Source organism: Penicillium arizonense (genome assembly GCF_001773325.1).
Source record: "Penicillium arizonense strain CBS 141311 chromosome Unknown PENARI_contig002, whole genome shotgun sequence".
Lineage (NCBI taxonomy): Eukaryota > Fungi > Ascomycota > Eurotiomycetes > Eurotiales > Aspergillaceae > Penicillium > Penicillium arizonense.
The window spans coordinates 1,422,141-1,444,339 of NW_019173279.1; the positions used below are offsets into that span (position 1 = coordinate 1,422,141).

At 49.8% G+C, this 22,199-nt stretch overlaps 9 protein-coding genes across 9 annotated transcripts; 6 read left to right on the forward strand and 3 right to left on the reverse strand.

Annotated features, from left to right (window-relative positions):
• Positions 1–130: 130 nt before the first annotated feature.
• Positions 131–1,564, forward strand: PENARI_c002G01459 (uncharacterized protein; the record flags this gene model as incomplete). Its single annotated transcript, XM_022627230.1, has 1 exon — positions 131–1,564. One exon carries the CDS (start codon positions 131–133, stop codon positions 1,562–1,564), a length of 1,434 nt encoding a protein of 477 aa, XP_022493000.1.
• Positions 1,565–2,190: 626 nt separating this feature from the next.
• Positions 2,191–3,384, forward strand: PENARI_c002G03633 (uncharacterized protein; the record flags this gene model as incomplete). The annotated part of the gene is made up of 3 exons (XM_022627380.1): positions 2,191–2,355; positions 2,466–2,812; positions 2,913–3,384. 3 exons carry the CDS (start codon positions 2,191–2,193, stop codon positions 3,382–3,384), a joined length of 984 nt encoding a protein of 327 aa, XP_022492621.1.
• Positions 3,385–5,336: 1,952 nt separating this feature from the next.
• Positions 5,337–7,496, forward strand: PENARI_c002G12106 (peroxisomal copper amine oxidase; the record flags this gene model as incomplete). Its single annotated transcript, XM_022627967.1, has 3 exons — positions 5,337–5,790; positions 5,843–7,093; positions 7,150–7,496. The coding sequence occupies 3 exons, from the start codon at positions 5,337–5,339 to the stop codon at positions 7,494–7,496; spliced, it is 2,052 nt and encodes a 683-aa protein (XP_022492345.1).
• An 803-nt stretch (positions 7,497–8,299) lies between these two features.
• PENARI_c002G00406 (uncharacterized protein) lies at positions 8,300–8,944 on the reverse strand (the record flags this gene model as incomplete). The annotated part of the gene is made up of 1 exon (XM_022627162.1): positions 8,300–8,944. One exon carries the CDS (start codon positions 8,942–8,944, stop codon positions 8,300–8,302), a length of 645 nt encoding a protein of 214 aa, XP_022492700.1.
• Positions 8,945–10,171: 1,227 nt separating this feature from the next.
• Positions 10,172–11,713, forward strand: PENARI_c002G05334 (WD40 repeat domain-containing protein; the record flags this gene model as incomplete). The annotated part of the gene is made up of 1 exon (XM_022627505.1): positions 10,172–11,713. One exon carries the CDS (start codon positions 10,172–10,174, stop codon positions 11,711–11,713), a length of 1,542 nt encoding a protein of 513 aa, XP_022492988.1.
• Positions 11,714–12,153: 440 nt separating this feature from the next.
• PENARI_c002G12107 (NADH dehydrogenase [ubiquinone] 1 beta subcomplex subunit 3) lies at positions 12,154–12,478 on the reverse strand (the record flags this gene model as incomplete). Its single annotated transcript, XM_022627968.1, has 2 exons — positions 12,154–12,325; positions 12,381–12,478. 2 exons carry the CDS (start codon positions 12,476–12,478, stop codon positions 12,154–12,156), a joined length of 270 nt encoding a protein of 89 aa, XP_022492344.1.
• A 246-nt stretch (positions 12,479–12,724) lies between these two features.
• Positions 12,725–14,242, forward strand: PENARI_c002G00248 (CCR4-NOT core DEDD family RNase subunit POP2; the record flags this gene model as incomplete). Its single annotated transcript, XM_022627149.1, has 2 exons — positions 12,725–13,189; positions 13,268–14,242. 2 exons carry the CDS (start codon positions 12,725–12,727, stop codon positions 14,240–14,242), a joined length of 1,440 nt encoding a protein of 479 aa, XP_022492906.1.
• Positions 14,243–15,584: 1,342 nt separating this feature from the next.
• Positions 15,585–17,618, reverse strand: PENARI_c002G05349 (acyl--CoA ligase; the record flags this gene model as incomplete). The annotated part of the gene is made up of 6 exons (XM_022627508.1): positions 15,585–15,911; positions 15,978–16,300; positions 16,356–16,518; positions 16,575–16,844; positions 16,901–17,281; positions 17,343–17,618. 6 exons carry the CDS (start codon positions 17,616–17,618, stop codon positions 15,585–15,587), a joined length of 1,740 nt encoding a protein of 579 aa, XP_022492594.1.
• A 1,529-nt stretch (positions 17,619–19,147) lies between these two features.
• Positions 19,148–21,674, forward strand: PENARI_c002G07454 (uncharacterized protein; the record flags this gene model as incomplete). Its single annotated transcript, XM_022627643.1, has 9 exons — positions 19,148–19,244; positions 19,319–19,404; positions 19,456–19,604; positions 19,661–19,788; positions 19,840–20,724; positions 20,778–20,815; positions 20,879–21,064; positions 21,117–21,485; positions 21,540–21,674. 9 exons carry the CDS (start codon positions 19,148–19,150, stop codon positions 21,672–21,674), a joined length of 2,073 nt encoding a protein of 690 aa, XP_022492582.1.
• Between the last annotated feature and the right edge of the window lie 525 nt (positions 21,675–22,199).

The window sequence follows — 22,199 nt, forward strand, 5'->3', positions numbered from 1 at the left end:
AGCATTCCACAATGTCCTAACCTCAACCCAAACCTTTCGAGGTTCTTTGGCCCTCTCCCCAACCCTGTCAACCCAGGGCCAAATGAACCGGGACGTAATCCCACCGCCAGCGGTGAAACAAAGGCTCAAAATGTCCATCAAATCTACCGCAGCCTCCGTTTCATCAGGGACCGTACCCCGAGTCTTCTGGCACCTCTTCCGCATCTGTCTCTCATTTTCACTGTTATCCCTCGATAATACCATCCTCGCCGTCGCGAGTTGTCTAGCATATTTCCGATCGGTAGCCAGCTATCGCAGAACACGACGAAACGTTCGCTTCTACCCGAAGACAGTGCTAATCACAGGCGTGGGAGCCCCTCATGCTCTAGCACTTGCACGGGCATGGGCCGCAGAGGGCCATCGCGTGGTTGGAGCCGATGTTACCGACTTGGATCTCCCCGTCCGGTCTGGCGCAAGCATGTCCAAGGCCCTGCAGGCATTCTACCGCATTCCAAAAGACCATTACATTTCCAGACTACTTGACGTGATCCACCGCGAAAAAGTGGACGTGTGGATTCCGTGCTCGCCCAAGGCAACTTCCAGCGAAGACGCGACAGCGCGGCAGGTTGTCGAGAGCCGTACCAGCTGCAAATGTATTACCTTTGACACCGAGCTGGCCGCTTGCTTCAGCCACCCGGATGCCTTTCGACAGTATGTGATTGAAAGAGGTCTTCCCGGTTTAGAGTATCATAAGGTTCTATCGCGCGACTCTGTGCATAAGATCTTGCATCGGTCGCCGTCGAAATCTTACCAGATGTTGCGCGCTAGCCCGTCTGCAAATGATAAGGCTATGCGTCTACCGAAACGTACGACTAGCAAGACTTACTCCAGTATCAGTGAGATTCAGATTTCCAAGGACCGGCCCTGGATCTTGCAGCAACATTATAGGTTGGGAGAGCTTTTTGCCGATATCCTCGTTGTCCGTGGTCAAGTCCAAGCGATCAATGTCCGGTTGTCGGATGCGCATTCTTCAATATGGGGTACCTCGCGCTTGGATGAGGCATTGGCTGCTGCGATTCACCAGCTCATGCAGAACTTTGCGGCTAAAATCGGGACTCGCTTGACGGGGCATCTCTCTGTTCGGCTCATGGTGGATGAAGAGTTTGATGCTCATTCTGTTCGACATGCAGTGTACATTGCCGGTTGTATCCCCGGCGCGAAAGCGGTTGAGCGTCTTTTGCAGGATATTTCCTGTCCAATTGCAGGATATCTATCTGTGTTTCCTTCCGATCCGGTTGATGTTTCTTCGAAAACGACACCGACACTGTCATCCTCGCGTGCGACGTCGATAGCCAGATTTTCTACAGCGGGTCGTTTTCCAGCTTTGCTCTTGCAATTCTCCTTGTTGCGGTCTGGAATCCAGATACTTGAATTGTCCAAGGTAGAATTTGTGCGGTTATTGTTCTGGAAAGATCCACTATTTTCATTTCAAGATCCTCTTCCTTGGTGGTGGCAGGTTCATGTCTACCAGCCACTGCGGGAGATTTGGGTATTGGTGAAACAGACTCGAGAGGCCGGCTTGTAAAATTGATGATTGATACATATGAGTTTATGTGAGCGTGATGTGTGTGTATATGAGCAATGTGACTATGAACGAATATTATGGACAGCTGAACTGCAAGTTTCTTCTATTTCCAAGCGGATTTCGAACCGTGTGGATCCAATGGAGGCTTTGCATATAAATGCGCGATGATGTTATAGCAGGCATCACGATTATCCTTGCATATGTCCTCTGTAATAAGTGCTGAAAGATATGCCAAGCCTGAGTTCCGAAAATAGATCCACGGGCTGTCGCCTGGGCGATGATCGTCGGGGATGGAATACGTTGACGGTGGAAACAAGACCCAAATTCACTTGAACACTCGAACATTCGAACTCTCAAATCACCTTCTGAATTACTCCATATCCAAACATCTCCATCTGCATCCCTCCAACTCCCACACACGAGCGTTGGGCAATACGAAGCTACCAACCAAAACAAAACAGAACATTTCCCCCGAGCCTCAACACAGCCTCCGCCCACATTCCGCTGTCACTTTTTTTTACCTTACTGACTGCAATCTGACCATCCCCTGTCAATGCAATACAACGACATCTCCATCCCTTGAACAACTACTTGTACATGGTTGAAACACCCCGCCCTTGCACAACATGAAGTTCCAAATGCCGCGCCCTTCAGGCGGAAGCCTAGGACGCACGAAGAACATCCTGCATTTCACACAAGCGTTCATCATCTTCATCGCCTGGGCGATGACTATCGCTATCTGGACAAAAGGCGATGGTATTGACGGGCGCACGGGGTGGTACTGGGGTCTGGTGAGTTGCGAATACCCTGGAAACCGAGTCGCATCTTGCTGCAGCAGACTCAGGTTCGTGTTGAGAAAAGAAGTTGCATTGCTAACATACCCTTTTCGCATGATTTATAGTGTTGGCTCAGTATCCCCGGTCTGGTCTACCTAGTCGCCGTACCGATGTGGCCGCGCGCCCGCCGCTTCGGAAACGTTTACGCCTTTGCCTGTGTCGATATCCTCTATACGATTCTCTGGGCTAGTGCTTGGATTTGTCTTGCGTCGTATGTTGCGCAGGGCAAGTCGAAGGGGTCTTCGGATAGCAGTGACAAGGACTCGAAGTCGAGCTCGGATTCGAAGTCTACGACGAAGAGGGCGACGAATAGTGATAGCAGTTCTAAGACTGGATGTGATAACTGGGCTTATGGAAGTGCTGCTAAGTGCAAGCTTAGCGAGGCGACTACCATTATTGGTGTCTTTATCTTGTACGTGCAGCATCTTGGATCTGGGACCTGATATCTGCCTAGCTCGATGCGAGCAGGGCCGGTCAACCGCGAATCACGCTAACATCATGTCCCCACACAGTATCCTATTCGCCATCACCGCCTGGATGTCTTTCCGCAACGTGATGCACTTCCGCCGCACAGGCACACTCCCCGACGCAGTCTCAGACCCCACCTTCGCAGCCCAGACCAAGGCTGCCTTTTCCTCGAACCCGGCCCACGACTTCGAGGAAGACGAAGATGACTTCCGCTCAGGCCGTGGCGGTGGAATGGCCGCCTCTTCCCGCGGTGATCAGGACGAGGACTACGCCCTCCTCCAGCAGAGCGAGGTCGACGACCTAGGCAATGCACACGGCCGGTCCGCGATGCACGGCTCTTACGACCCCACTGCTCCCGCGCCTGGTGGTATCCTCCATGATTATAACGGTAGCACTGGTTACGGCGGGGCTCATGGACAGCACTATACTGCCCCTGGTGATCAGTTTGCGCCGACTGAGTATGGGGGATCCTCTGTTGGGTATGGGGGATCTTCCGTCAGCGGGTATGGCCGTTGAAAAGATGTTGGAATTGGAGAGTTGTAGGATGTGGTCTGGCTTTGATTCCAGTGAAATACCCGGAAGATCTGATAAGTCTGGCTTTGGGGTATTTTTTTGGTTATTTGCGTCTCGTCTTGGATATGACCCATGGAAGCGGTGTTTGGCGCTTAGGCCCTTGTTTCTTTTTACTCATGTTTCTCTGGTGCTGTTAGGCCTTGAGTTTACGATTGTATGTCCTGTTTTGGCTTGATTAAATTTGGAAAATATAGATGTATTGCATAGCAAACTTTTCTGTTGTAGTCGTAATTTGTAGACACCCGGGTGTATGGAAATCAGTCAACTGCAAAAAGAGGTACGAGATTCGCCGCCCGCTTCTATAGGCCAATTAGCATGCATATCAACACTCAAATATCCACGTGTGGGTTATCGAAGCGCGTAAATCCAAAGCAGGAGACCCTATTGTCGAGTCGCTGGCGAACTGCAAAGAACAATAGATCATCGCCGAGATCCATGTGGTACCGGATGCATTGACAATTTGAGCTAGCCATCTCTTTCCTGGTGATTACACCAAAGCCAGCAAGTGTTTCGATGTTTCCGGCAATGACTCGAGCAAGTACAGCAGGGTGAGGGCCACTCTCTGCACTTACGTCGCTTCCATGATTCATTACCTCAGTCCTTTGGATTACCGTACCAATTGCACCAATTCAATAAGACTTTACAGTATCTTAAACGATTCCGAGAGTGTCACCAGCCACACATGCGACGACGACACCCTGTACTCACCGCACTGATCACAGCAACCATTCCGAGCACCCCCGAGCCTACCGCCGCGTCAATACAAGAGAAAATTGGAGTGAAGAATTCGGTGTACCAGTGGTGACACAACGGCGGGAAAGGCGAGCAAGACAGGCAATTAAGGCACCGGGCGGCCCAACCAGCCGAATGCATGGCAGGCAAGCCGAGCAAGTAAAGAAAGCAAAGTGAGGGAGGCAAGTAAACAAGGCTGTTCTTCAACTGGGTGCCCATCTTCTACGATTACTCCGGGGCTTTTTCTTCAACTACGAAGCATTACAGGGCCCGTTAGCGGCTCCCAGATGGCGAGAAAACGACCGGTATTTGAGCTTCCTTGTTTACGGCAAGGCGTTGAACGAAAATAGCATCTCGAGGACTTCTCTCACTCTGGGCTGAGATTGCAATGTGAAGAGGACTTTTATAGTGCACAGAGCATAGGAAGTCCGAGATTCAGACAGGTTTAACTATTGAAATTGAAGTACGTTGTCATTTTCGCCTGGGATGTCAAACCGCAGGGACGTGAAGATAATGGCTGTGGAATAGAGATGTGTTTTTCGAATGGGAGCAGTAACCTCAGATACTGCGCATTTTCCTAGATTAGGTGACGAAGTGTGTGTAGTCTCTGGTTCGATCTATCACTATTAAGCATACGCTTCCAGTATTCGATCTTTTTGCAAAACGCAGTTCATCTCACGGCTATGCGTCCAGGCCTCCTAGAGTATAGGGTGACACCTTTTATCCTTCATGCTCTGGCTACATGTACATGTTTGCAGATACCGAAGTCGTGAATAGACTCTACGCAAATCCTTATTCAGAGATGATGCGATACCCTTAAAGCGACAAACAAGATAAACGGCACACTATTCCACATAGAATCAAGATGAATTATATTAGTAACATCAATATGAATGGTTATGAACAATATCATGAAGCTGCGCGGCCGCATCGCTTCGCCATTTTGGGAGCGGAGATATAACGCTAAGCCCGATTGGGGCAGCGGATCCGGCCTCCGCGAAGTATAAGATAACGTAGGGATATGAGGCAGCTCACTTAAATAGTCTGCCAGAGCCGAGGGGATATCTCAATATCATCTTCTACTTCTTACTTGGCTCGGGCTTTATCACCGAGATCAACTTACCTCCTTCGTCCTTTCAAAGTCCAAACAACCTTAACACAACATGGTACTCGACCGATTACAGCAACTGACCCATCAGGTCAGCGCCACGGCGCCTGCTCCTCACCCATTTGATCCTTTATCTACATCGGAGATTGATTCCGCTGTTGAAATAATCCGCAAGGAACATGGCTCCCTCAACTTCAATGCCGTCACGTTGTACGAGCCCCGCAAAGCTCAAATGATGGCGTGGGTTGCGGATCCCGAGAAGGCTCCTCGTCCTACCCGGACTGCCGATGTTGTCGCCATTGCACCTGGCGGAAATGTTTATGATGGCCTTGTTGATCTGGACCAGAAGAAGATCATTCAATGGCAGCATACGCCCAATGTCCAGCCTCTGATCACAATGGAGGATCTGCAGGAGGTTGAACACGTTGTACGCAAGGATCCCAAGGTGATTGAGCAGTGTGGAATCATTGGAATTCCAAAGGAGGATATGCACAAAGTGTACTGTGACCGTAAGTGTATCCTGCCAGTTCGGTAAAGATCCACGCCAACCATTTGATACAGCCTGGACTATTGGGTATGATGAACGCTTCGGAAGTGGTGTCCGACTGCAACAAGCTCTTATGTACTACCGTCCTCATCCAGATGACTCCCAGTATACCTACCCCTTGGACTTCTGTCCAATCTACAACGCGGAAACCAAACAGATCATCCACATCGATGTGCCACCGGTACGGAGGCCCCTCAGCAAGGCACCACCAAACAACTACCACCCAGCTTCTATCGAGAAGGAAGGCGGGTACCGAACTGACATCAAGCCAATCCACATCACTCAGCCCGACGGCGTGTCGTTCCAGGTCAAGGGACGGACAATTGAATGGCAGAATTGGAGCATCCACGTCGGTTTCAACTACAGAGAAGGCATTGTCCTGAATAACATCACATTTAACGACAAGGGCAATGTCCGACCCGTGTTCTGGCGTCTGTCCTTGGCAGAGATGGTCGTACCATACGGCAACCCCGATCATCCCCACCAGCGTAAACACGCCTTCGACCTGGGTGAATACGGTGGCGGATACATGACCAACAGCCTTTCCCTCGGATGCGACTGCAAGGGTGCAATCCATTACATGGACGCGGCATTTGCTAACCGCGCCGGTGCTAGCACAATCATCAAGAACGCCATCTGCATCCACGAAGAAGACGCCGGCATTCTATACAAGCATACCGATTTCCGGGACGAGTCTATGATTGTCACCCGTGGCCGCAAGTTGATCATCTCACACATCTTCACCGCGGCCAACTACGAGTACTGCGTGTACTGGATTTTCCACCAGGACGGCACCGTCCAGCTCGAGGTCAAGCTGACTGGTATCCTCAACACCTACGCCATAAACCCCGGTGAAGACACCCATGGCTGGGGAACTGAGGTCTACCCTGGTGTAAACGCTCATAACCACCAGCACTTGTTCTGTCTCCGTGTCGACCCCAACATTGACGGACCAGACAACACCGTCTTCCAGGTAGATGCTGTTCGCGGAGAGGGTGAAGTAGGCAGCGCTGAGAATAAATACGGCAATGCCTTCTACGCCAAAAAGACAAAGTATAACACCCCGCGCGAGTCAATGTCCGATTATAACGGGTTCACCGGTCGTACCTGGGAAATGGCCAATACCAACAAACTCAATCCCCACAGCAAGAAGCCTGTTTGCTACAAATTGGTGAGCAGAGAGGTGCCTCCCTTGTTGCCCAAGGAGGGCGGACTTGTCTGGAAGCGAGCTGGTTTCGCGCGCCATGCGGTCCACGTTACTAAATGTAAGTATCCCTTCAAGGCTTCTATTTTTCTATTCCTTTCTAACGCACTTATCCAGACGACGATGAACAAATCCACCCAGCTGGTCGCCACGTACCTCAAACCTCCGGCGAACCGTCGGAAGGTCTCCCAGCTTGGATTGAAGCCGCTGGCCCTAACTGCTCAATCGATAACACGGATGTCGTTCTCTGGCATACTTTCGGTCTGACCCATTTCCCCTCCCCGGAGGACTACCCTATCATGCCCGCTGAGCCTATGACTCTGCTTCTTCGACCGCGCAACTTCTTCGACCGTAACCCTGTCCTCGATGTGCCGCCTAGCTTTGCTCGTACCCCTACACAAGTGGCTGCTGGCACGAGCTCATGTGGGTGCAAGAAGAGTGATGGGTCTAGCGTGTTGGTTTGAACCGGATTGATGAGATTATTGTTGCAGATTTTTACAAATAGCGTGGCTTTCTTGTATATATGGTTTTAGTTAAGTGTTTCGCAATAAGAAACTAGTGAAACTAGCATACATTGTTTCTTTATGCTTTAGTTATGTGTGCACTGATGAGCCTTCATAGCCACATGGTGGATACATTTATCTAAAAACCAAAGCCATGGGCTTTTAATCATTGCTTGCGGGCTTAGGCAACAGCTAGTATGCAAACACCGATGGTCTTTGGGCACTAAACATCCCAACTTCACCAACAATGCAAGTCTCAAAGGGGCGTACAAGATCCCATCCGCTAACAAAACCGGAGATATAGTTGCGAAAGGAGCTATAGACAACGAGGCATCAATCTACTTATGTTGCAAGCCCTTTAACTTACTTTGACTGGAAATATAAATAGAGAATTTGGGAATCTGGCGAAGAGAACACAGTTATGATGACCTTAAGGTTTGAGGATTTACTGTTCCTGACTTAGCTATATGACTGATATGACCAAGTCACCGATACTTATGTAGCGAGAAACATGCGCCAATATTTGAACACGATTGCCAATTATATGCCCGGAGACAGAACCAATAGTAGTACATACTCAAAAAACTCATTTAATTGCCCCTATACGCCAATAAACATTCAGACAGAGAGGGAATCATATCGTCCGAGTCAAACAAACTGGATAAGGGTAAAAAAAAAGAAAACACATGAAGTAGAAGGAAGCTGAACTGCCTCGTCAGCATGCTTAAAATGCCACAGAAGATGATGAAAGCATTGGTAACCCTCTAAGCAGAAGCACCCCGCAGCAAAGCCTTCTCAACATCCTCAAGCAACCCAATCAACTCCTTCCCACCCTCCGAATCCCTACCCTCAATCTCAAGCCCCTTGGCCAAGAACTTCTTAGACTCCTCATACCGCGCCATCTCCGCCAAGCACTTAGCAATCCGCCACCAAGCCTTGACATTAGCAACAGGCTTGGAATCCACACTGCACTTGCCGTCAACAAGACCCTCAGGCCAAGCCTGCTTGGCCATATGTGCCTGCGCACGGTTCGCATAAAGAGCAGACAACTCCTCGCGCGTAAGGGTGACAGGTTCCCAGCCCGGTCGGGCGATGCCCATCTCAATGGCGTACGTGTACAGTCGGATGGCCTCGTCGTAGTTTGATTTGCGGTATGCGGCGTTGGCGGTGTCGCGGAGTTTGTTGATTTGCGCGCCGCGCTTGGGATTGATTGGGAGGGGAGGTGGGGGAATGTTGGGTGGGTCGAGAGTTTGGAGGGAGCGGTGGAGTTGGTTTAGTTCTTCCAGTTCGGCGGTGATGTCGGCTTTTTGGGCGGGTGTTTGGGCGGATGTGGCGATGAGGGAGATGGCTTTGGAGGCTGGGTCCATGTGCAGTGGATATTCATTGAAGATGTCAATTTCACTGGCCATTTTGAAGGTTGGGTGACCCGTTCAGGCCTTGAGTTGGATTTGGTGAGCGGGTTTAATTCTGGGGTTTGTTAGTACATGCGCTGCCGTGACTTCAAATGTGCTCCGAGAGGGCCATGATGTAGTAGTTGTTGGGGATAGGGGATGCGGTCTCCTACTTTGTACTGTTTGATATTGGTGATCGAACCAATCAACAGAGCAATGTTCCCTTTAAACTCGAGACTCGTGGTTGTGATTGTCTCACAGGGTGACAAGAAGGCAAGCTGTCCATAAACCCACTGATATCAAAGGCGGTGGCAGAAATCCAGGTACATAATATGAAGTAGTACAGTAACAGCCCTAGTTCTCGACAGCCATTGACCCAGGCCAGCGCTACGGCGTCTACTTCCCTTCCTATTGATCCTTTGTCTGTATGTATATGTCCTATTGGTATATAATGTGTGTATCCTTTGAAACAAGGTATTCACATAGGGCCTAGTTGCATGGGGTATTCGCAATGAAGCTAAAAATTAACATAAATGGCCAGAAGAAGAAGAACGGCCCACAGGTCACTAACAATACCGCTTAATGGAAGATAACTCAATGTGCACGAGGATAAGAAGCTTCACTGTATTATCAGAATTCGCGAACCACCACTGCGCGTTTGTAACCAACTGTGGCCAGGGTTGCGAGAGAGCTGTCTAAATAAGATTTGACTGCTGTAGAGTACAGATAGAGAGAGTGTGTGTGTGGAAAGATGAAAGAACGACAAAAGAAATAAGGGGGAAGAAAATATATGTGAAGCAATCTAGGTAGGAGACAGGCTACATATTTATATTTCTCTGGGGCCTGAGACCATAATTCTCGTGGGCTAGGACCGTATGTTTTTATAACAGGATATTCAATTATGACATATCTAAAGACAAGTGAAATACTAACGTTATACTGTAACGTTGTAAGTTACGGGTTCAACTTGAACTATGAGTTACTTCCGATTAGATACAGCTTGGCTATTTCCCTGGGCGGTCACCAGGGCGGTGAAAATCTGAACGCTTATCTGCCGCGGGGGTGTGGATTTCTAAGCGGGGAGTTGCAAAAAAAGATCGAGCGCATTTCATCTTGCCTCAACAACACGCATATTTCTTGTTTTCATTCTTTGAAGCAAGTCCTATTTAGCTGCGGCCATCTCCTCAGCTTCAACCACTTTCATCTACATCGAAATAAAAACACCATCTTAATTGTCATCCAAAAATGTCGTCCAACGAGCACCGGGAGACTGAGGATGACGCCTACATGCAGGCAGACGACGCCGAGGAGGTCTTCGACCATGATGAAGACCATGACATGGACCTTGAAGGAGAGGATGAGGCCGACCAGAACATGATCATTGAAGATGAGATCCATTTCCAGAACGACTCTTCGGCACACTTCGACTCGCACTCAGACTCTGTATTTTGTGTTGCGCAGCACCCCATTCACAACAACATCGTTATTACCGGTGCGGGTGACGACACCGCCTATATCTTTGACTCGACACCCCAAGAGCGACCCGTGTTGCCCTCGAGCTATGAAACCACTCCCCAGCCCAGAGAGCGTGAGGCTCTGCAACCTATCGCCAAGCTGGATGGACACAGTGACACCGTCAATGCCGTTACTTTCACTGAGCCCGCCGGCGAATACGTCGTGACCGCTGGTATGGACGGCAAGCTCCGAGCTTGGAGGGATACCACTCCCCAGAAGAACGGATATGCGTGGGAGTTCTTTGGTGAGGCTCAGGAGGTCGAGGAAATTAACTGGATGGCGGTGTGCCCTCACAAGCAGGGTGATGATGGCAAGCAAAATGTCATTGCCATCGGCGCCAATGATGGCAGCGCTTGGGTCTTCCGTATTGATCACACCGACCCCGCCCAGCCCATCTCTATCATTCAGACCTTCTTCTCGCACACCGCATCCTGCACCGCCGGTGCGTGGACACCGGATGGAAACCTGTTGGCTACAGTCTCCGAGGACGGAAGCTTCTATGTATACGATGTCTTTGGAGCCGCTGCCGCTGCTGGTATCTCTTACTCCCCTGGTACTAACGCTGTCCTTGGTTTGACTGCGGAGGACCAGCGTTTCGCAGTCGAAGGTGGTCTATATGCCATCGCAATCTCCCCCAGTGGTGGTATTGCCGCGGTGGGTGGTGGCGAGGGTCACATCCGAGTCGTTGGTCTTCCTCGCATTGCAGCCGCCGCACCAGCGGCAAAGGGCAAGGGACCTCTCCCGCAAGCAGCCGGTGCTACCGCTGCAGGGACCATCATGGCTGCGCTGCAGGCTCAAACAGATGGCATCGAGTCCCTCTCTTTCTCTCAGCCTCCATTCACCCTTCTTGCTTCTGGATCCGTTGATGGTTCCATTGCGCTTTATGATGCGGCCCACAGGTTCGCCGTCCGTCGCCATATCAAGGAGGCCCACGACGGCGCTGCCGTTGTCAAGGCCGAGTTCCTGCCTAGTCGCTCGCCTCTGGCAGCTCCTGTCCCAGGACCTCTTGCTTCCGCGCCTGCAGCGAACCAGAACCGGTCTTGGATGCTCACCTCCGTCGGTTTGGATGGCGTTGTTCGACGATGGGACGCACGCGGTGGTACCGCTGCTGCTGGCCAGGGACTGATGCGGGAGTGGAAGGGTCACATGGGTGTCACCGAGAACGAGGATGGCGAGCAAGCTGGTGGCATCATGGGCTTCGTACAGGGCCTTGATGGAAAGCGTATCGTCACAGCAGGTGACGATGGCATCTCGCTGGTTTTCGAAGAATAATCTGCTTCAAAAAGTAAATAGATTTGGATGTTCCCAAAATTGCATAGTTGGGGCTCATGTCGATAATGATATTACGTGTTTATAGAAGGGATCAAAGCGATATCAGCTTTGTGACTCTCAAAATATTCCTGGCGCACTTAATGATCGAACAGTAAAGAAATATATCGTTGTAGTGGAACAAAAGCTATGTACATTCGACAAATCAACAGACCCAAAGCGCCATCTGGAAGCTAAACTTCTCATGAGGCATGAAAAGCTGCATCTCCGCCCTGACACGACGAACGCTCCTGGGTTCAACAAAGCCGTAGGTTCTTTCATCCGAACCCGATAGTGGATCTCACGGAGGCGAGTCGACTCTTTCTCGTCGTCTGGGGTATACGTCCTCCACTCGATGATCCGTCGGCCGGCGGTTTTCTCAATAGATCTCCAAGAACAACAGTTTAGTGGTGGGCCTCGCCATGGTGGGAATCACCGTGGTGGTGGTCATCCTTCATGAAGAAGTGCTCGTATGCGCAGTAGGCAGTGAAAGCGACAGTCGCGATACCGAAGCCGGGGAAGAGACCCTTGAAGCGGTTGAAGCGGCTGAAGGGGCCAGTGTAGCGCCAGGTCTCACTGTAAAAGGTCAGCATTGATACAATTGGCATGGTCTCTTGTGTGTTTAACATACTTGCGAGCCCATGGGTCCCGCTTGGCCCAAACCGAAGATGGGGAAGCCGCGGCCTTGAACTGGCCGACGTCGAAACCGGTGGGGTTGCGGGCGGGCATTTTGCGAGCTGTTAGAGAAACGTAACGAAAAGTGAGGAAAAGAACAAAAGTAGAGATAGAAAGTGCTTGGGGTTTGTCCCGTAATCCGCGATCGACCACAAGTAACGCTGTGAGGAGCCGGATGTGAGGAAAAGAGGTGTGCTTGGCAGAAAGCATCCACGCTAACCGCTTACGGACTACACATAGCTTTCCCGCCTTCGAGGGACGAAACTGTCACTTCATCCATGCGCAACCTCGAATCACACAATGCCACCTCCCGTCGGCAGATACGGGCCATCTGGCCTAGCTACTCCTTACACCCTACAGCAAGCTCACCTTCAATCTCAGCACCCCGCACACGCATCAGCCAATAGCCTACCACCCCCTTCGCTTGGGCATCCAGGCTTCGCGGGCAACCCCAACACCAACATCAACCCTTTTACTCTGTCTGGCGCCAGTATTGCGAATGGCATGGCTGTGGGTGGCTTTCCAGGGGCTGGTGCGAGTGATGGTGGGGGCACCGGTCTTGCTAGCCATGCAGCACAGATGGGATTCGCGCGCGGTGCGCAAATGCAACAGCAGCAATTACATCAAGGTCATGACGGTCGTTTAGCACTCGAGAACAAGGCTGGTGCAGCGAAGTCACGGATAAGAGATGTCTGGAAACACAACTTGGCACATGAGATGGCAGTGTTGAGACAGTTGGTTGACAAGTACCCATACATCAGCATGGTAAGGACTTGATTCTTCGGAACAGTCGAGCGAAGCTCGCTCCGATGTTGAACTGCGACTTACTGGTTTTGATTTCAGGATACCGAGTTCCCCGGAATTGTTGCACGACCGATCGGTTCGTTCTCGAATAAAGCAGACTACCATTACCAGACTCTCCGATGCAACGTCGATCTTTTGAAGATGATTCAGCTCGGAATTACCCTGTTCAATGATGAGGGAGAGGTACCGCCAGCCTCCGGCATCGATGCCAATGGACAACCCTACGGCAATGCAATGATGCCCGCACCTTGCACATGGCAGTTCAATTTCCGGTTCTCGCTAGAAGGAGACATGTACGCTCAAGAATCAACAGCAATGCTCGCAAAGTCCGGAATCGATTTCGCCATGCACGAGAAGAACGGAATCGATCCTTTTGAATTCGGTGCTCTGCTGATCAGCTCTGGGCTGGTGCTTCTGGATGATGTTCACTGGGTTTCTTTCCACTCTGGATACGACTTTGGCTATTTGATGAAGATCATGCTCTGCTCTCAGCTCCCCGAGAATGAGGAGGAATTCCACAAGCTGCTCACCATCTTCTTCCCCTCTCTATACGACATCAAGTACCTCATGAAGCACGCCGGACGCAACCAAGCAGTCAACGGCTCTCCTCTCACACCCGCTGCGGCACAGATCCTCACCAACCTCGGACAGAAATCTGGTCTGCAAGACATTGCCGATGAACTCGGTGTTAAGCGCATTGGAATCGCTCACCAGGCTGGGTCCGACTCCCTCGTGACGGGCGAGATTTACTGGAAGACTCGCCAACTCATTTTCGGCGGCGCGATCGATGACAGCAAATACTCCGGCCAGATCTGGGGTCTCAACGGGCAGATGCCCGCAATGGCCTACAATATGGCCCAGCAAACCCCGAACTTGAACGGAGCCACCATCTATTCCGGCGGCACTCCAAGCACTCCCAACACAGGGTCTCACGGAACCGGCGCCCACACCCCTCAACATCACGGAGCTGGCTACAACACCACCCCTGGAGGTTTCCAGATGGGTCGAGCATAAGCCTGGAGAACCTTTGGGTTGATACGATATGATGCATGTACATACGCACGATATTTCTCGTGCTGTTTTCCTTCGATCTTCGGCATTGTCTTCGCGCCTGTTGCTTGCATGTGCTCGGTGCCTGTGCCAGGTTCTGGGGCTGGACGACGGTGTTGGGCAGGAAGGTGCCTGGCGTTTGATTTGGCTGGTATTTTGAATGGTATTTGACTCCATTTCCGAGGCGTTGACAGGCTCTATCATGGCCTCGTGCCTTTTGTTATTGTCATCTAGGTCGCGTTCTCTTTGCTTTCTGGGGGTAGATCGGACCTGTGTCTTGTGTATAGGAAATCTGATTCTCTTGGCTACATTTAACTTAGCCTGGATAGTAAAGAAGTCCTCAAAGATATTTTAAGAAGCATTGCTAAAGACACTGTAACTATATATTGCCTATTGCCTTGGCGTCATTTAACGGCGTTCGCTGTTTCCAGAGAGCATCCGTCTCGGCGCAAACCCGCCAGCAGCAGTTTGCCATTTGAGACCACGTCCCTGCAGAGTGAGGACATACCGTTGAATATTATATTCCCCGCCCAATAACAAACAACATGAGTAATAGCATACGGAGCTGCACGCACGCATCCCATTGCTACTTTACTGGAGCCATAACGCTAAGCTTGATCCGGGCAATGGATGCGGCCGTTGGATATCGAAGCCTAACGCATTAACTATCACAATAAAGCTTTACCCAACACTCTGTTAAAGCACATGTAGTCTTTTGAGTAAACTTGCGGCATTGATCGACCCAGCGCTGTATGTCCCGACCCCATTCAACTCAGTTTCCCGTGCAGACGCCCTTCAAGTCGATCCTGGTGCCTTTGATCATGAGTTGCGCAACGAGGAAGGCGTCTTGGACGGCAAAGATGAGGATTCGAGATTTATCAAGTACTTTATTCAAATTCAAAACGTTCTTTATAAGTTACTTCAAATCCTCCAAAATGAACGTAGACTTGGTATATTAAAGCCAAGGTGCGAGTACCGTGTTGTTAATCCAACAGCATTACTAGAGTCATAGGCCATAAATCCTTTCACGCCCCCACCTTCATATAGTCTATATGATTAAACTCACATTTTCAAAAATAACTACAAACCGACGCACTCGAAACGGGCAAAGAGGAGGTGAAAAAAAGATGCCAATGTAAGGCGAAAACAACGCATGCCACGGTACACTCACTTCGAGGCCTTCGTGTAGACTGTCCAATACTTTATCAGTGGCGCTGTATACAAATTTATGACCCTTGTTGTATATGACATGAGATGGGTACTGTAGTCAATTGGTTCTAACTTTATTATATGCTTGCAAAAGGCACTAAAGCTTGACACCTGCCTTTCTCCGTGCCTCCTTTTCTTGGTCACGGATCAATCGGCGAAGAATCTTACCACTAGGGCTCTTGGGAATAGTATCCACGAATCTGATGCCTCCCTTCAACCACTTGTGACGGGCCTTGTGGTCTTCGACATGCTTGATAAGCTTTTGGGAGACGGATTCGTCGGAGCCTGCTGAAGGTGCCTTGACAACAACGGCTTTGGGAACCTCTCCTGCACGGTCGTCCGGGATGGCGACAACAGCGCAGTCAGAAACATCGGGGTGGGCGAGCAGGTGGGCTTCGAGTTCGGCTGGGGCGACTTGGAGACCCTAAAGACGTCGTTTATTAGCTTGGCTCCAAAGGGATTACCTCAAACTGTAAGGTGTATCACGAACCTTGACCTTGATCAATTCCTTAATCCGATCGACGATGAATACGTGCTCTGTGCCCTTGGGGCCGAGGCGTATTACGGCCTCGTCTCCGGTGCGCATCCAGCCATCCTCGAATGTTTCTTTGGTGGCCTTGTCATTGTTCAAATAGCCCAGGACAACACTTGGACTTCTGACAACGAGCTCGCCTGGTGTGTTGTACTCTGTGATTTCTTTGCCTTCTGGTGTAATAATTCGTGCCTCGAATCCTGGAACTAGGGTGCCAGAAGAGCCGAGGAAGATATCGTCAGGATGAGTTGAGCTGACGACCGTGCATGTCTCCGTCAAGCCTGTACAATAGCAAGTCAATTGGCTGTGTCATTTCATGCATCGGCTTTTGCTTACCATAACCTTGCCGAATAAGAACATTCGGCCATACCTTGAGGAAATCCGCTGCAGTCTCCGGTCCCAATGGTGCGGCACCAGTGAAAAGAGTCTCCACGGAGCTCAGATCGTACTTGGAGCATTCCTCCTTGACACCCAGCATGTGGATAATAATTGGGGGGACCTAGGTTGCGGTCAGAGAATGATACCTAAGTCTGCTCTCGGGAGAGGAAACCCTACCAAGAAGAGCGAAGAGATTTTGAAATGCGCAATAGAGGACAGGTATGACTTCAGTTCAAACTTGGGAAGGACAATTGTCTGATCTCCTCGGTATGCGCCAGAATGGCAAATTACCACAAGAGCGTAGATGTGGCTCTGGGGAAGAAGACCAAGGGACACCGCAGTGTATACGCCTCCCGGTGGCGCTTTCTTATCCCGGTAGGTCTTCTCAAACGCAGTTATCTGCAAGACATTGGCGATCACATTGCGGTGCGAGATCATCACTCCTTTCTGCAAGGTAGCCGTCAGTCAGCGATGTCCGAATAGAATTGGTGCACATTTCTTACCGGCAAGCCAGAAGTTCCACTAGAGTAGCACAAAAATGCCGTTCGTCGAGCACCCTCTCCCGCACTCCATCGCAGCTCCTCAACTGGCGGCAAGGACTTGCCCGCTTCGGCGATTTCTGTAACAGACTTGAACTCTGTCGGAACCTTGGTGGCACCGAAGAGTTGCTTGGGCAAATCAGATAGATAGATCCTGCTCTTTGGAAGACCAGCTTTGGCTGCAGCCTCAAGCGAGATGGACAGGAGAGGAACACAGGTGACTAGGGCTTTCGCCTTGGAATCGAGGAGTTGATGTGTCAACTCGGCAGCAGAATAAGATGCATTGGCAGGAGAGAGGACACCACCTAATCTGTGAACAGCCCAGAATAGGGGTAGGGAGTCGATCTGACCAGAAGAGATGTAAGCTTTCTTTTGTCGTCCAACATGAGATCTGCAGTTTACCTACCGTGTTGAGCGTAAAGACGGCCAACGTCTTATCCCATTCCGACCCTTGATTCGGTGCCCATCCAAGCTCTTTAGAGAGACCACGGGCCAAGTGGTCCACGCGGTCGACGACCTCGCGCGACGAATATGACTTTCCAGTCAGGCCGCATGTGAATGGGTCCCGAGAGCTGTCGTGTGCCACTCGTCCATACTTCTCGTTAAGAACGAAATCGCAGATTGGAATGCTGTCGGGGACCGACCCTAGCTCACCGGCCTCTTTCGAGGGCAAAAAGACCATTGTTGATGGTCTCGGAGTTGCAGCGACACTGACTCAAGGAGGTGATTTCAAAGTCGGAATATCTGACAGGGAAGTGATGTGAACTGAGAATAACTATGGTGAGTAAGGTTTGAGATAGCACGAGGAGAGAGAACTAACTTATTAATTCGAAGAATGGGAGAGTTTGTCTTCACAAAACCGGCCGACGGAACAATTTATGGGGAAGCGTGGAGGAGCCGTGCGGGGAACTCGGCAAGCTCAGCGAGGCTCGCGCGCCCACTTTCCCATTTGCTGTGATATACCGCTGGCATACCGCTGTTGGATAGTTTGAGCCGAATTTAGGTCGCCGGTGACCTAATCTGTGGAGAATTGGCCAATTCGGTGGATATTTGCGACTATTCCGAGCTCGTTGAAACTGCCAAGACCAGATATGCCTCGGCATTTCGGCGGCATCAACATATCCGAACGAATTGCGATTGTGTAGTTCTCGTCCCGAACGGACCGAATTGACTTTATTCCTTGTGTCTTTGCTTTTTATAGAGATTATCTGATCTATGCTAACGTTATAGTTTATATCCTAGTCTTCTATTGTAGCTGCTATGCAAGTAACCGTGATTTTCATGCATGTAACACAAGAGGTAACGCAGTATTTCCTTGCATCCTTAAAGCCGAGAACTAATGCACAGTAAGTAATGCTGAATCCCTACACTATTGATTTCTACGAATAAGAATGTACGCCATATCCCACCATTGTTAATGATGCAAGACTGCTCAGAATTAAGGTGGTCTTGGCATGCAGATCATCGCCCTTTGCCGTAACGGGGGCTTTTACCGAAGTATCCCCGGCTGCATCTCTTTCCGCTAATGCATTTCTATCTGCAACCATATTCTCAAGGAACAAACAGTCTAGTTCTTGGTTCCTTAGGTCGATATGATGTAACGATTACAGTCTACGTACAGTACTGGTCTCATCCAATATCCAAGACCTGATATTCGCCTACATGTGCAGCTTACTACGTGCCATTACGTCGGTAACGCTTTTCAATGCTATAAATTTCCGTACACTAGCAAAGCTCGGTGTACCTCACCCCTGGAGTATACCAGCTGACGGGGTCCTGACGAGGGATTAATCAGCGGAGGGAAGGAGTACGGATAATCCCGTGATGAATCCGAGGGTTCTTCCCGTCGAATTGTATTCCTAACTTTTTCACTTCTTCCTGCATCACGGAGAGCATCTCCATCAATAATATTGCTGCCTTTCATATATTTCCATCCTCGTAAACCAGGGATTCCTTTCTCTGGAAGTCGTTGCGCCTCGCGGAGTCCGAATCCGGAAATCGGGAGCTGGGAACTCGATCAACGGCTGTCGTTAGTTGGCTGCATCAGGAGATCCACCCTCCGAAGCGCCAAGGCAAAGAACCCTACCCTCATCAGCCGGATATCGTACCCCCAATCAAGTGTTTCCATCAAGATTTTTTGCCCAGGCACGCTGAATAGCCCAATTGGCATATGAGACGTTTTATCAATCATTTCGCAGCAGGTCGTCGATGATGGCTCCTCGCGCTGCTGTCAATCGAACCCACGCGGCTGAAAGACCTGTACGAACAGGGCGCATCACTAGATCAAAGAAAGAAGAGCCAGTAAAAGGTGGGAATGATCCATTTTGTCCCGTGGTTATTTCAGTCATCTTCATTTGAGGAGATATGGCTGACATCGGATAGTTTCAGTTTCGCCTGACAGATTGGAAGCTGTTGTCAACGCCCAATTCCTTCAACCGGTTTATGGGACTCCCCCGGCCTGGGCAGAGGTATTGAAACTACTTTTATACGATTGAACTGGCATTCTTACACTATTCCAGGGTCGTCAGCAACTCTGCGATGCAATTCCTTGGTTTCGCTGCACCCAAGGCGCCATGTACCACAGCGAAGGCTTCTGCTATGGGTTTCTCATTGATGCCGACTGTGGATCTCGCACCTATATCGATGACGAGGTCATCATCACGAGAATGTAAGATCAGTGCTGCGTGCTCGTTTCTTACAAAACCTAACAGTTAATTGTATCAGCGGTGGATGCTGCACCAAGGACTCGGAGGGAAATCTGACCCTCGAAAAAAACCAAGACCCGGAGAATGCTATTGTGCAAAGTATCATCGGTAGCATGGATTCAAAGCTTGCTGTTGGCCTTGTCATCGGTAAGTTACCAAATGTTGCTTTGCACTTACTGTTGTTGATCAGCATCATAGGCAGCAAAAACAAGATTCTTAACCGAGAACTTCCCCATCGGTATAATATCATGGACTGGTTCCGCGTTACCAATGTCTGGTTTGAGAAGATTGGTCAGAAACACGGGGTCAAGGTCCGGTTTGAAAAGCTGAGCCTCTGTGAGAAGAGCTGGTGGGCACTAAAAGACTCCCTTGCTCCGGCGCCTCTTGAGGAACGAGACTTCGAGACAAAACCGGCATCCCTTGCGTGCCAGAACTGCTCCAAGGAAAGCCTTTTACTGTATAACGAAGGATGGATGTGTCTGAACCCTGGATGTGACGACTTCTGGAAGATTGATGGCGCTCCTCCTCCCGGTGAGCTCACCTTCAACCCTGATTTCTTGTTCTTTCGCCATCGGCCAGACCCCGCAGTGCAGCCTCACTACAGTCTTGTACCGGACCTTCTATCAACGCTAGATGAGAATGCCCCAGATGTCAGCACATCTCGCATTGCATGGAAGGGAATTGTGTGCCCTGAATGTTTCAAATGCATCCGTCGAACTTTCTGGCAAGGCTGGAAGTGTGATGATGACTCTACCAATGCTGAGGAATGTAGCAAGAGATGTCCATTCCAAAAGTTCATGAACATGAACCCGGTGTCGCTTCGTGTTGTCCTCGATCACTTTGAGCTGGCTCCAATCAAGCGAGCGATTCTTTTCGACAAAAAATTCAACCTCCCGGCTATTGATGACGATTCCATGTTTCCGTATCGGAAACTGACTTACAAAATTGACGGCGTCGGCTCTATCACCCACTACGTGTCTAACAGAGCGATCAACGGCCGCAAGAATGGGCCCGATGATCTTTTCGTGAATCTTCAACGTGGCGATCTCGGTTTGAAGCGATTCCGCCTCCAGTCAAGTCTAGGTAAGGCGGCCAAACATACAAAACTATCGCATTGTTTGCTTACCATGATACAGTTGCTGGCACCCTGACTTCTCACTTTGCTGTTAACTATGTAAGCTGGTATTTTCCGAGCCAGAAATATTCGTTTCAATTAGATCAGATCTAATGATGACAGGGAATGCCCTACAAATACGTTGTGTCTGTTGATTCCAAGGGCTTTGATGAAGCACCTGAGGACTTGCTCCGAGCTCTAGGTCGCTTGTCCTGGGCGACAGAGAACGCTGTAGTTTCTGTTGGGGATAAGTACCTACCTCCAAATGAGCTATTGACGCTTGGTTATTTCGAAGATATGAAGATAGGGGTAAGTCACAACACATGGAGTTGGTATTAGGTCCACTAATCGCTTTTTCAAGTTTCACGACGACGGTGAATCTTCATTGGGCCCAAGCATTGCCACTTTATCTCTCGGGGCGAAGGCAACTATGCTCATCCGCATGAAGTACAAATACTTCAATGGCTCTACTCGAAAGGCCGATACCAAATCGATTGGAACCCTTCTGCAAGATGATCCTGTCCTGAAAGATTGCATGTTTGAAGATGAGCGCAAGACCCTCAAAAAGGAACTCCATGATGGGGATATCTCACAGCATGAGTATGATGCCTCTCGTCGCGCTCTCTCAAAGGGCCGCAAAGGAAAAGAGGCACCAGCCACAATCAAGATGGAGCTTCACCATGGCGATCTGGTAGTCATGCATGGAGAGAAGCTCCAGAAGTACTATGAGGTCTGTGGCTTATTCTATCCCCGATTTCCTTCAACGTTAACATGATCTTTCCAGCACGCTGTGGCACCTGAGAACAAGCTGCGGTTTGCTTTGACTGCGAGATATGTCAAGCCCGAACATGTCGATGCCCGAGAATACAAGAAGGGCGAGTTTTATTTGACCCCTGAGCAGATTTACGATGGAAAGTGATGCCATATTTATGACTACCCTACTTTGGGTCAAATTTCCAGTGACGCCTCTGCTTTTTCTATGTAGTTTGCTGACGCGCTGCGCCTTATAACTAGATTATTTGCTAGAACCGATCTCTGGGCCATTCGTCGGCGATCTGCCGCTTTTTCATTTTTTTTATCTGAATATCCAGGATTGTGCTTTTTTGCTATATACCCTATTGCTGTATTAGTTTTGTTATGCTGGTCACTATTAGGTGCTTTGTGGCTTTTGCAGGTCGAGGCTTTTTATGATATGGCCCCGCTGGATGTTCCATATACCCTATTGCTCTAAATCTCATTTATACTGGTCAAGTCCATTATCCGCATTCCGGAATACTGTCGAGCAATGATGAGGAGGCTCTTGAATTCTATCAGTTCATTGAAATTACAAGACTATCCTTTGCAAACAATGTTGAGCTTGCTATCAAGAGGACAACTTGATGATGCGAGACTGATCAAAATGCATATTCGGGAGCCCACGTAGTTTAGAACTATTGGGCTACGA